Genomic DNA, 13,589 nt, shown 5'->3' on the forward strand with positions numbered 1-13,589 from the left:
AATTAAAATAAGATGTTATCTCAGGCCCCACCTCCGTTAGCCTCAGAAGTGGAAATGCTATCCTGTATTACATCTGCTTTCGAATTTTCAGACCTCGTTGCTGTACTTTGCTCCTTTTAGCCAGGCCCCCTCTAATTAAGCCCCGCCCCCTGAACGTCCCCTGGCCGCGCCCCCTGCTCTCAGCTCCTCAGCGTCCCTCCCACTCGTAGCCCGAGGCGGGAAGCGCTGGACGCAGTTGCTGATTGGCTGGCTGGGGCGCAGCTTGATGGCGTCGGGCTGGCGAACCCAGGTCCCCGGGCGACTGCCGCCTGTGTGAGAGGGTCTGTGGTCTAGCGTGCTGTGGCTTCGGGGAAAGTGGAGGCACGAGCCCTCCTTACTCTTCGCCATGAGTTTCCTGATCGACTCCAGCATCATGATTACTTCCCAGGTGAGCCACCGCGGCCCGCCTCAGGACTCCTCAACCTCTCTCCCGAGTCGTCTTCCCCAGGCCTCGGTGATGCGGGCTGGCCCGGAGTCTCGCCCTTGTCGCCTGCGGCTAGTGCCTGCCGCACCCGTGCTCAGCTCCGAGAGGGTGTGGGATTTGCTGCTGCCTGCTCCCTCGCTGTCAGGAGGAGTGCCGCAGCCGTCCGCGCCCCACTCATACTCCATTTCTCCTCCCATCCTACCCCACCTCCCAGTTTCCTTTCCATTTGGGGGAGAGGTCAGGTGGCCTTAGGGCTCAGAGCCGGTGCCGCGGAAGGGAGCTGTCCCCAAAGCCCCCCGAAGCTCTGGGCTACGCGGCTGAACCATGGATTAGGGAAGAGTGTGGTTCCGGGTGCAGAGTGTGCCACTCGCCAATCCGGCTGGCTCCTGGGGACACGTGAGGGCTTTGTTGGTTAGTTGTCAAATTCTGAATCCGGATGCGGAGGAATTTGTCGCCGTCACTTCAGAGATCTAAGTATCCGTTTTCGTTTGTTAATACCTGCAACGTGTGTCCTCTGTTTGCGGCCACGCTTTCGGATCTTTTTCTGACCCTCTTTCCTTCCAGATTAGCCATCTTCATTCATTCGTACAGTCAACAAACACGTTTATGGAGCATTATATAAAGTTCTGAGGCTACACAGCTAAATAAGACACTGACTTGTCCCTGCTCTATAGAAACTTCGTCTAGTGAGCTTTTTGTTTTTACTATGTAAATTTTTTGAGTTACTCTTATTTTCTCCACAGCATTTATCATAGCACTGATATCATTTATGTATTCATTTATTTATGAATTTATTTTTTCTGAGAGCCTATCTTTTTAATAGCTCTATCCTCCCTCCAGGTGCAGGCGCTCAATAAATATTTATTGGCCAACTGTTAAAATTTGTAGAAGCTCAGACTACCTAATTACTGATCTCCCCCCTACCTCATTTCTCCATTAACTTAAGGTATTTTTCTTTAATTGCTCTTTTTTTCAAGTGGCACATGACAGAAACACTTCCTTCTAGGAGTTTAAAGTAAACTAAATCTTAGGGTTTTTTTTTTTTTTTTCTGTGTTTGTATTACTTTATCCTAATGCTTCTGTCTTTGGAGTGGAGCATTGTCCCTGTTTCTTGAAAAAGTTTTATTGAAATACTTTGGAGTATGAAACAAGTAACATCCCGATAACAATTTTTTTATTTTTACATTTACCAACTTTTGTAAGTTTTCATATTGCTTTTATTGGCTACATAATATTCAAATGTATCAATGTACAAAAATCTGGACATATAATTCTCTTGCTTTTCTAACTTTTCTAAGGCTTCGGGTTTGCCCTTTATGACAACTCAGGGTTATTTTTAGCCCGAGTATCAACTCAGGGAAAATGACAATATTTAAGTAGCATTTTCTTCATTTAGAATAAAAATAAGAACGTCATTGAGGAAATTGGCATTGTATTGTAACCTTTAAGATTTATAGTATGGATATAATTGATAAGTTAAGCCAAGAAAGTGGCTTTCTGATCTTATGTGCCATATAATATTTTAACTTTCACACATGCATTAACATGCAGTATTTAATTCTCAAAGCTGCTCTTTACAAAGGAGGAACTAAGACCCCCAAAAATCCTTTGTGTGGTATGTTCTCTGTTCAAATATTTATGTGGCTACTTCATCATCATTTAGATATCAGTAAAAATGTCACTTCAGGGAGGCTTCACTTGACTCCCTACTCCTAGTCAAGGTTAACATCCATTCCAGCCACCTTCTGTCTCATGTCCTTGTTTTAGTTTCTTCTTCATATCTGTCACTACTGTTTGTTTGTGTTTGTTAGAGGTGAACTTCATGAGTTCCAGGATGCTCTCTGTCCTTGTTTCTGCTGTATTTCCCAGCATCTGGATCAGTTTTTGGCACATAGTAGAGGCCTTTTTGTTGTTGTTGAATCTCTAAATTGTGTCTGACTCTTTGCAACCCCATGGACTGTAGCTCACCAGGCTCCTCTGTCTGTGGGTTTTCCCAGTCAAGAATACTGGAGTGGGTTATCATTTTCTTCTCCAGGGGGTCTTCCCAATCCAGGGATGGAAGCCGTGTCACCTGCATTGCAGGTAGATTCTTTACCACTGAGCCACCTGAGAAGCCCTATAGTAGAAGCCTAATAAATATTTAATAAAAAGCACCTTTCTGGAGAGGTGTGATTGCCTTAGAAACATCTCCCCCTCATTTTTCATGTTTTATATGAACTGAAAGATTTATTTGAAAGGAAATCTGAAATCAGAGATCATATATTGAAGCTGGTTCACCCCAGGCAACATCTTGGTATAGAGATTGTTCATCATTCCACAGGATAAAGTTCACATCCTTAATTGGCTTATGTGGTCTCTTATGATGAGATTCCGCTCTTAACCTCTTCAGCCTTGGCCTTCACCATTTCTCACTTCAGTTTATACACTAGCCTTACTGAACGTCATTTAGTTCCTTAACCTGGCCATGCTGTCATGCCTCCAGGTTTCCGCCAGTCTGTTCTCTTTCTGGACCTTTTTCCCATACTCCTTCTTTCTCCCGACTGGCTCCTACTTAGACTTTGTTTCTCAACATGGATATCCATAAAACCTCTTCCAGACTGGACTAGATATCCGTTGACATGTTTTCCTAGTACCCTTTGCCCACTTCCCTTATAGTAGCACTATAGTAGCACTGTCGCATTGTTTCATAATTCCTTGCCTGTCTCCTCCATAGGTTACAAACCTTGAGACAGTGTCCATGCTGTCTTGTTCACCCTTCTACCCTTAAGACCTGGTACATATTAGATACCAACAAATATTTGTTAAATAAAAGTGTAAATAAATGATCCAAGAAAGGAATCTTCTTCTAGTCAGTTCTTTCAATTATCCTGCTAATGGCCTTTTTTTTTTTTTTTAATTCTGGAGCTAATTTTCAATTTAGGAGTTATCTTTTGTGAAAGCAACTGTTATCTAATCTCTGTTTTCAGTCTTCTCTACAGTTATAAGACTTATCAGTTCAAGTACACTCTAAGTCTCAAGGTCAAGACTGCACAATTTCAAAAATATTCTCTTTTTTGAATAAATGCAGTGCACATTCTTGTTTTATTTGCAAAATGTTTAAAATTGCTTTTCCCTTTTGCATGCTTTTTAGATCCTGTATAATCTTGCCAGAATTTGTATTAATCTTGGACTTCTTGAATTTTCCTGGTATTTTTTTATATTAGTTGTATAAAAGTCTTTTTAAACTTTGTCAATATGAAAGGAAGCCACAATGAAATACAAAGGAGCATATCTCTTTTCTCTTTTTCTCCCATTTCCCGCCCCCTCATAAAGACTTATCAATTTCATTTGTTTTCTTTTCTTGTCTAAAGTCCCATTTCAGAGTGATCTTGGTGAAATATTTTATTTTTTGTTATCCATCTCACCATATATACTACCCTCTAAATGCCTAACTTCAACTGCAGTCATGAGTTCAGAAATCATTTAAATATGGCTTCTAAACTATGAATTTAAATGTCTCCACTGGTGATGATTTAAAATAGCTAAAGGATCTCATAAGTAGTCTAGGGGTATTTTGTCCTAATCTATTTACCCTTTTCCTTTTCTGCTCGGTCAAATCATGTGTCCAAGCTCCTTCATAATCACTTGTTTCTTTGCCTGCATGTAAAGTCCACAATTGGATCACTGCTGTAGTTTGTGTACTGCTCACTCAGGAACCAATACTGATGCAAAGAACTGACTCATTGGAAAAGACCCTGATGCTGGGAAAGACTGAAGGCAGGAGAAGGGGACGACAGAGGATGAGATGGTTGGATGACATCACCAACTCGATGGACATGAGTTTGAGTAAGCTCTGGGAGTTGGTGATGGACAGGGAAGCCTGGTGTGCTGCAGTGCATGGGGTTGCAAAGAGTCGGACACGACTGAATGACTGAACTGAACTGAACTGAACTCAGGAGCCTGAAGGCTTTTGTGGAAAATCACATATGTGCAGATTGCTGATGCCTTGAGTTTATGGACAGCCTCAGGTCACTGATTCTTTTTTTTTTCCCTTGACTTTAATCAGCTCCTTGTTCCCTTCCTTTCATAATTTCTCTGAGTTTTTAATCACTCTTTTCAAAGCCCCTTTTTTCAATTTCACCTCTCCTGCCCTTAGCAGATGACCTCGCCTCCTACTTGATCAACAGAACTGAGGCCAAAAGGTGTGAGCTCCTTCTACATCTTAATCTAAGCAGTTGTCTATGTCCATGACCATTCCCAACTCCTTTCCTCCCATGTCAGAAGATAAGGTGCCCCTTACTCCTGTTTAAAGCCATGTTTTCCACATGTGCCTTAGATTATGGAGCAGCTTATTGTGAAGTGATTATAAGCACAAGCTTTGGAGTCAGCTACACAGACTTCAGCTTGATCTTGATTCTAACACCCACTATAAATGAGTTAACTTCTGTTAAACCTCAACTATCTCTGTAATGCTGCTGCTGCTGCTAAGTCGCTTCAGTTGTGTCCGACTCTGCGTGACCCCATAGATGGAAGCCCACGAGGCTCCCCCATCCCTGGGATTCTCCAGGCAAGAACACTGGATTGGGTTGCCATTTCCTTCTCCAATGCATGAAAGTGAAAAGGGAAAGTGAGGTAACTCGGTCGTGTCTGACTCTTAGCGAACCCATGGACTGCAGCCTACCAGGCTCCTCTGTCCATGGGATTTTCCAGGCAAGAGTACTGGAGTGGGGTGCCATTGCCTTCTATCTCTGTAATGAGGACAGTCAAACCTACCTTGTCAAGTTTTTATGATTTAATGTTAATTGCAAGGCTAAGCACTTAAGAGTTTCTGGAATATACCTTAATGGTCAGTAAAAGATAGCTGTTGCTAAAGATAATAACAACTCACATCCAGTGTTTCTTCTCATATTAGTTTATCTCTTCACTGCTTTCTTCCCCTTGGCCTATAAATTTTTCTCTTTACCCTACATTCTTCTTTAGGCTAATGGTCTAATGTTTTCTGTCTTTCTCATTCTTGGCTGTCCCTTGAGTAATCTGTGTTTATTGTCTCTACTGTGTTACCCCCCATGCACCCCCAACTCAGTGAAGTCTAGTTCCTAGTGCAATCACATTAAATCATGGACGGAGGAGCCTGGCATATTGACATATTGCTCTCTTCATTCTATATACTATTCCTGAATGATCTCATATTCTCTGACTGTTTCAACTCTCAGGTGTATTTCAGCCCTCCCTTCATAATCTTTTATGTCAACTTGGATGGCCCTCAAGCACTTAGCATATCTAAAAGTGAACCCGTCATCTTCTTGTCTCCCATCTACATTCCCAAAATTTTTTCCCTCCAGTAGTCTTTATATAAAGTGGATGGCCTCCTTCTTCATCCTGTATTCCAAACTAGTCATCCTAATTTCTCCCTGCTGATTTTACCTTTGAAGTACTCAAATCCGTTGCCTCCTCTCCAGCCACTGATGTTTTAATTCATTTCAGTTCAGTTGCTCAGTCGTGTATGACTCTTTGCAACCCCATGAACTGCAGCACACCAGGCCTCCCTGTCCACCACCAACTCCCAGAGTTTACCCAAACTCATGTCCATTGAGTCAGTGATACCATCCAACCGTCTCATCCTCTGTCGTCCCCTTCTTCTCCTGCCTTCAATCTTTCCCAGCATCAAGGTCTTTTCAAATGAGTCAACTTTTCACATCAAGTGGCTGAAATATTGGAGTTTCAGCTTCAACATCAGTCCTTCCAGTGAACACCCAGGACTGATTTCCCTTAGGATGGACTGGTTGGATCTCCTTGCAGTCCAAGGGACTCTCAAGAGTCTTCTCCAACACCACAGTTCAAAAGCATCAGTTCTGCACTCAGCTTTCTTTATAGTCCAACTCTCACATCCATACATGACCACTGGAAAAGCCATTTTTTACTGTTTTAATTCAGGCCTTTGTTATCTCTCATCTGAACTGCTTCAGCAACCTCCTGTTCTGTTTCTTTCTCTACAGTGTTGTTGCCTTCAGAGAGCCCCCATAGTTTCTCTGTAAAGTAAACCTAGCCATGTCTTTTCCATCCTTCAATAACTCATCACCTACAGACTATGATTCAAGCTCTTTACAGTGACCTTGGGGCTTTCTGTCATTGGTCCTCTATTCCTCCCCTCTTTGCCTCACTTATTTCTTTTAATTTTGTCTCCCAGCAGCACCAAACCATGTGTAGTTACCAGTATATACCATGCTATTTCTCACCTCTGTGCCTTTACTCATGCTCTTTGCTATCTGAAAAAGACCTGTCCACCCCCACTACCTGTCTTTTACCTGCCTAATTCTTTTGCAACAGTTTAAGAGAGTGTTTGGTTCTTTTGTTTGTTTTAAAATATTTTAGGGACCATGGGAACCTTTGAGTGTATGTGAATACCTTGAAGCCTCTCTCTAGAAAAATGCATATAATCCTCAAATTTGCACGATACCAGGTTTAAACTCTAAATTAAAACCTCCTTTAGCCAAGGTATATCTTCCCCAGAAAAATCTGTCCTAACCCCATACCAGATTTGTTTAGTCTTCCTCTTGCATATTCTTTAACAATATCATGTGCATGTCTCTATCATTGCATGTCCCATCAGTTCAGTTCAGTTCAGTTCAGTCGCTCAGTGGTGTCCAACTCTTTGCGACCCCATGAATCGCAGCACGCCAGGCCTCCCTGTCCATCACCAACTCCCGGAGTTCACTCAGACTCATGTCCATCGAGTCAGTGATGCCATCCAGCCATCTCATCCTCTGTCATCCCCTTCTCCTCCTGCCCCCAATCCCTCCCAGCATCAAAGTCTTTTCCAATGAGTTAACTCTTCGCATGAGGTGGCCAAAGTACTGGAGTTTCAGCTTTAGCATCATTCCTTCCAAAGAAATCCTAGGGCTGATCTCTTTCAGAATGGATTGGTTGGATCTCCTTGCAGTCCAAGGGACTCTCAAGAGTCTTCTCCAACACCATAGTTCAAAAGCATCAATTCTTCGGCGCCCAGCCTTCTTCACAGTCCAACTCTCACATCCATGCATGACCACAGGAAAAACCATAGCCTTGACTAGACGGACCTTAGTCGGCAAAATAATGTCTCTGCTTTTGAATATGCTATCTAGGTTGGTCATAACTTTTCTTCCAAGGAGTAAGCATCTTTTAATTACACTATAATTATTTAGTGTCTTTACCACTATACTGTACCTCCTTGAGAGTAGTAACAGTCTTACTCATCTTTGTGTCCTCATCACTTCGCACAGTACATAGAAGTTGTTACCAAAGAATTGAGGTTGAATGTTCCTGAAGAACAAGCCATCTTTCACTGTGTACCATTTGTCCATTCAGCAAACATTTATGGGGAGCCTGCTATGTCCTGGGCATTGTGCTGGGTGCTGAAATATAAAGATTGGCAAGACAAACATGACTCTTACCCTCACAGAACTTACAGTCTTTTTAAAAAGAATGTGTTTAAATTAGACATTAGAAAACTGTGTGGCAAGTGCTTTGGTAAGGGAAATACAAGGTAGGATAATAGGATTATATAAAAAGAGCAAGTTATCTGTATTTGGGAGGCCAGAGAAGGTCTTCTAGAGGTAATAATAGTTAAGATTTGTAGGATAAGTAAGGAGGGGACTGGAGAGAAGTTCCTGTCAAAGGATAACATCTGGAAAGGTCTTGGTTCCAGGCAGTTCCATGTGGCTGAAAACATGAATTTGGTGAATAGGAGGGACACAGTACGAGGAGGAAGAATCTGCTAAACCATACTCGAGAGTTCACACTTGCTCGTGAAGTGAGTTGGAAGGCATAAAAGAATTTTATTCTGAAATAATGCCACTCGCAGCAACATGGATGGACCTAGAGATTATCATACTAAGTAAATCAGAGAGAAAGACAAATATGATACCACTTATATTTGGAATCTGAAGTATGACACGAACTTACTTATGAAATAGAAACAGACTCACAGACATAGAAAACACACTTATGGCTACCAAAGGGGAAAAGGGGTGAGGGAGGGATAAATTCAGTTTTCAGTTAGCAGGTGCAAACTATTATACATAAAATAAGCAACAAGTTCCTACTGCATAGCACAGTATTGGAAACCATATCCAATATCCTGTAACAAACCGTAATGGAAAGGAATATGGAAAACAATATGTGTGTGCGTGTGTATATATATATATATGTATATGTATAACTGAATACACCAGAAACTAACACAACCTTTTAAAGCAACTATAATTTTTAAAAAGAATTTTATTCTTTGATAACATTCCTAGCCAATACAAGAAGAGGAGTTGTGTCAGAGTATGTGTATGTGGAGAAGGTATTTACCAGTGAAAAACAAATGAGCTTTAGAACAATCAACAGAGCTGTCATGTGGCTACTATCTTAATTTGTGCCCAACTTAAAACATGTTCTAAAACAAGGATAATTTCAAAAATTGGAGAGCATTTCAACATCTGGTCCACTGTTGAGGACTTTAATAAATAGGTGTTATATGAGTGGATGTCACCTTTAATCTCTAAAATAAGCTATTTAGTTAGGCAACCTTTTATCATAAAATAGTCTGTAAAAGGCATTTCTCAAAAGATTATGTATTGACATGCTGATCTTCTATCTTCTTTCTCCCCCAGATACTTTTCTTTGGATTTGGGTGGCTTTTTTTCATGCGACAGCTGTTTAAGGACTATGAGGTGAGAAGAGATCATTTTGATTATGCTAATATGTCAACTTATTGTTTTAAATGGGAAAAGAAAAATACCTCCATTAAAGAAAAAATCATGTTTGAGAAAAACAATTATCATACTATATCACTTATATGTGAAATCTAAAAAAATGATATAGGTGAACTTATTTACAACATAGAAGTCTACTCACAGACATAGAAAACAAACTCATGGTTACCATGGGGAAAGTGGAGGAAGGGGGAAAAGGGATAAATTGGGACTTTGGGTTTACAGATATACACTACTACATATAAAATAGATAAGTAACAAGGGTCTACTGTAGAGCACAAGGAATTGTATTCAGTATCTTATAATAACCTGTAATGGAAAAAATCTGAAATATGTGTGTGTGTGTGTATGAATCACTTTGCTGTACATCTGAAACATTTTAAATCAGCTAGCACTTTCACTTTTCACTTTCATGCATTGGAGAAGGAAATGGAAACCCACTCCAGTGTTCTTGCCTGGAGAATCCCAGGGACGGCGGAGCCTGGTGAGCTGCCGTCTGTGGGGTCGCACAGAGTCAGACACGACTGAAGTGACTTAGCAGCAGCAGCAGCAGCAGCATACTTCAATTAAAAAACCATTTATGCTTAAACTTTCATGACCTGTGATGGTCAAAAAAAAATTTTTAAAGATAATCATGTTCACTCCCAAGATGGGAAGCTTTTGCTACTATAATATATAATTCTTAAATTGGAGAATATAATTAAGCTTAGTTGATTTTTTTTTTTAATGCTAGTCATATATAGCCCAGAAGCCAGGATCAAGAAATATCATGGTATAGTCATATTAGTATACACACCAATAGCAAATAGTTCTTTGGGAGAGAATTTAACTTGTAATGTCTCATAAATGTACTCATTCATTTGGGTATCTGGCATTCAGTGTTAATTATCAGTCTGACATCCTAAGTTAATTCTAAGGCTGGTCTGATTCATATCTTAGGGTCTGAATTCAGAAAGACAACAGCCTACACTGGACATTTCCTGATTAATCTTCCTCATTTAGTAATAAGCTCAATGGTCATGGACTATCTGGGGTCATTTCTAGTATGTTCTCCATTAAACTTCCCCAGGGAGTTTGAGTTGTTGTCTAAAAGAGCCCAGAATTCTAGAGATTCTCTTCTGCTCACTACTGTAAGGCCTCCTAGGAGAGGTTCTAAAACTGTTTCAAGGTCTGTGCAGAATGTTGAAGAAACCCTTTTAGAACTAACCTGTGTATCTAAATCTGTCATTTTTTGTCACTGTACATCAGGAATTCTAAGTGCTACTTCTGACCTTGGCACTTCATCTTGTGCTTTAAATTTTTCATCCACAAGAGGATGATGGTAATAGTGACCTATGAATTAGAAGTACAACCTATTTTCATCTATTCTTTTAGCTCTGGACAGGTTACTGTCATGTCCTGTTTCTAATAACTTGAGAATTTCTTCAAAATAAGTTTTCAGACTTGTAATCATCAACTCAATATTTCACACAAGGAAATGACTTTTAGTCTCTATTTGACTTTTAACAGGTGCGTCAGTATGTGGTACAGGTGATCTTCTCTGTAACTTTCGCATTTTCTTGCACCATGTTTGAGCTCATCATCTTTGAAATCTTAGGAGTATTGAATAGCAGGTGAGTAAGAGTACTAATTATGTCTCCTCTTAAAGAGACCTATGTTACTTTCTTTATGGTGGAAGATTTAGTGGGATCCCGTAGCTGAAAAAAAATCCACGTGTAGTTAGCTTAGTCTCAGTAACTGTAATAATCATAGCCAATATGGGTTCCAGGAACCTAGTAACTGGCTTGACAAAGATTGTAAAATAGCAGGAAAACAAGTCTGAACATTAGTTCTGAAGTACTAATTGAGACTGGGCTGTGAGAACCTAGGTCCCAGGCTTTACTACAAGAAGTTTTATTTTTCTCAAGCTGCTCTCTGATTGAATCCAAGGAAGAGCTCTTCACATTATCCTGCTGATGGAGAAATCTCTACCTGAAAAGATCCAAATTCCTCCGAGCTAGTTAAGGGCTTCTATGAAGACTAAACTCCAGTTCTTAACAATCTAGTTAATTTTGTTTATTTCATAGGCATGTTCAAGTCTGATTGAACTTAAGAGTGTTCTTTAAAGCAATTTTAAAAAGTAACTCCTGTCCTCCAAAAAATAGACCTGTTATGAACAGTCTATCCAAAATGTTTCTTGCTTGTTAAACTGCAAGCTTCCTTTTTTTAAGGGGCCAGTATTTGTGTTTAGAGTACATCAGCTATTCTGTGTAGAGTTTTGTTGTACTTTTTAAAAATCACTACATGGAAAATTCTTAAGAATAAAGTGGCATTGGCTCTGTAGTCAGAAATCAATGCTGAGCTAAGCTAAGCTGTGTAACTCATTATATATAGATCCCTGAGTCTTGAGACTTATAAACAGATTATATTCTCAAATTCCTATTTTGAGAATCAGAGTTGATGATTATAGTCTCTTGATGGATAAATTAAGAACTTGTGAAACAGGAATATGTTCTGACTTTGTGGTTTTTAAATTTGTTCTTTAATAATCCAAACCTTTCTTGGGTGAGCTAAATATAGATCCTGTGACTGTTGAGACTAGGCAAGTGTTATTTTACATGCTAATTATTAAATTTTATGTAAGGGTCCAGAAATAAACCAAAGCATATACAGTCAACTGTTTGACAAGGGAGCCAAGAATACTCAATGGAGAAAAGACTTCACTTATCTTTTCAGTATTGAAGAAAACATCTTCAATAAAAGATGGAGGGAAAATTAGATATTCACATGTAATAGAGTGAAACTTGACCCCCATCTTATATTACTCACAAAAATTAACTGGAAATGGATTCAGTTCAGTTGCTCAGTTGTCTGACTCTGCAACCCCATGGACTGCAGCATGGACTGGTTTGATCTTCTTGCAGTCCAGGGGACTCTCAAGAATCTTCTCCAACACCACAGTTCAAAAGCATCAATTCTTCCACACTCAGCTTTCTTTATAGTCCAACTCTCACATCCATACCTGACTACTGGAAAAACCATAGGGTTGACTAGATGGACCTTTCTTTATCTAGGTTGGTCCTTATTCCAAGGAGTAAGCGTCTTTTAATTTCATGGCTGCAGTCACCCTCTGCAGTGATTTTGGAGCCCCTAAAAATAAAGTCTCTCGCTGTTTCCACTGTTTCCCCATCTATTTGCCATGAAGTGATGGGACCAGATGCCATGATCATAGTTTTCTGACTGTTGAGCTTTAAGTCAACTTTTCACTCTCCTCTTTGACTGTCATCAAGAGGCTCTTTAGTTCTCCTTCACTTTCTACCATAAGGGTGGTGTTATCTGCATATCTTAGGTTATTGCTTTTTCTCTTGGAAGTCTTGATTCCAGCTTGTGCTTCATCCAGCCCACTGGTTCTCATGACGTACTCTGCTTATAAGTTAAATAAGCAGGGTGACAATATACAGCCTTGATGTACTCCTTTCCCTGTTTAGAATCAGTCTGTTGTTCCATGTTTAGTTCTAACTGTTGCTTCCTGACCTGCATACAGATTTCTCAAGAGGCAGGTCAGGTGGTCTGGTATTCCCATCTCTTTAAGAATTTTCCATAGTTCGTGGTGATCCACACAGTCAAAGATTTTGGCATAGTCAATAAAGCAGAAATAGATGTTTTTCTGAACTCTCTTGCTCTTTTGATAATCCAACGGATTTTGGCAATTTGAACTCTGGTTCCTGTGCCTTTTCTAAATCTAGCTTGACCATCTGGAAGTTCACAGTTCACATACTGTTGAAGCCTGGCTTAGAGAATTTTGAACATTACTTTACTAGTGTGTGAGATGAGTGCAGTTGTGCGGTAGCTGGAGCATTCTTAGGCATTGTCTTAGGAGGAGCCTGGTGGGCTGCAGTCCATGGGGTCGCTGAGAGTTGGACACGACTGAGCAACTTCACTTTCACTTTTCACTTTCATGCATTGGAGAAGGAAATGGCAGCCCACTCCAGTGTTCTTGCCTGGAGAATCCCAGGGACGGGGGAGCCTGGTGGGCTGCCGTCTATGGGGTCGCACAGAGTCGGACACGGCTGAAGTGCAGCAGCAGAGTTTGGAGGAGGGGAAATTGAAGGAAGGTGGCTAATTTGCTGTGTGATATGTGGGAAAGTTAAGAGTAAATCCTAAGAGTTCTCATCATGAGAGTTTGAGAGTTTTTTTTTCTTTTTTTACTGTATCTAAATGAGAGAATGATGTTGACTAAACCTTTTTAATCATTTCACAATATATGTAAATCAAACCATCATTGTGGACACCTAAAGCTTATTTAGTGGTCTGTGTCAGTTATTTCTCAATAAAACTAGAAAAAAATTTTTTGATTATCACAACCTGAAAGTTTTACTGCTGACCAGAGGTCAGCAACCATTCCTGTAAAGAGCCAGAGAGTAAATACT

The 13,589-nt window shown here is 40.3% G+C and overlaps 1 protein-coding gene across 3 annotated transcripts in view; it reads left to right on the forward strand.

Moving 5' to 3' along the window:
* Window positions 232-13,589, forward strand: part of LOC102188370 (Golgi pH regulator) — a 45,050-nt gene continuing 31,692 nt past the window's right edge. Inside the window, exons 1-3 of one of the 3 annotated variants that reach the window (XM_005677753.3) lie at window positions 232-427; window positions 9,079-9,138; window positions 10,690-10,793. In XM_005677753.3, coding sequence (XP_005677810.1) covers window positions 386-427; window positions 9,079-9,138; window positions 10,690-10,793 — 206 coding nt within the window. In that variant the 5' untranslated portion in view covers window positions 232-385. Of the gene's footprint in view, window positions 428-9,078; window positions 9,139-10,689; window positions 10,794-13,589 lie in introns of those variants that run through there. The other 2 variants (XM_005677751.2, XM_018046005.1) reach the window with 2 other exon arrangements.

This window comes from Capra hircus, chromosome 3 (genome assembly GCF_001704415.2).
Source record: "Capra hircus breed San Clemente chromosome 3, ASM170441v1, whole genome shotgun sequence".
NCBI classification, from domain to species: domain Eukaryota; kingdom Metazoa; phylum Chordata; class Mammalia; order Artiodactyla; family Bovidae; genus Capra; species Capra hircus.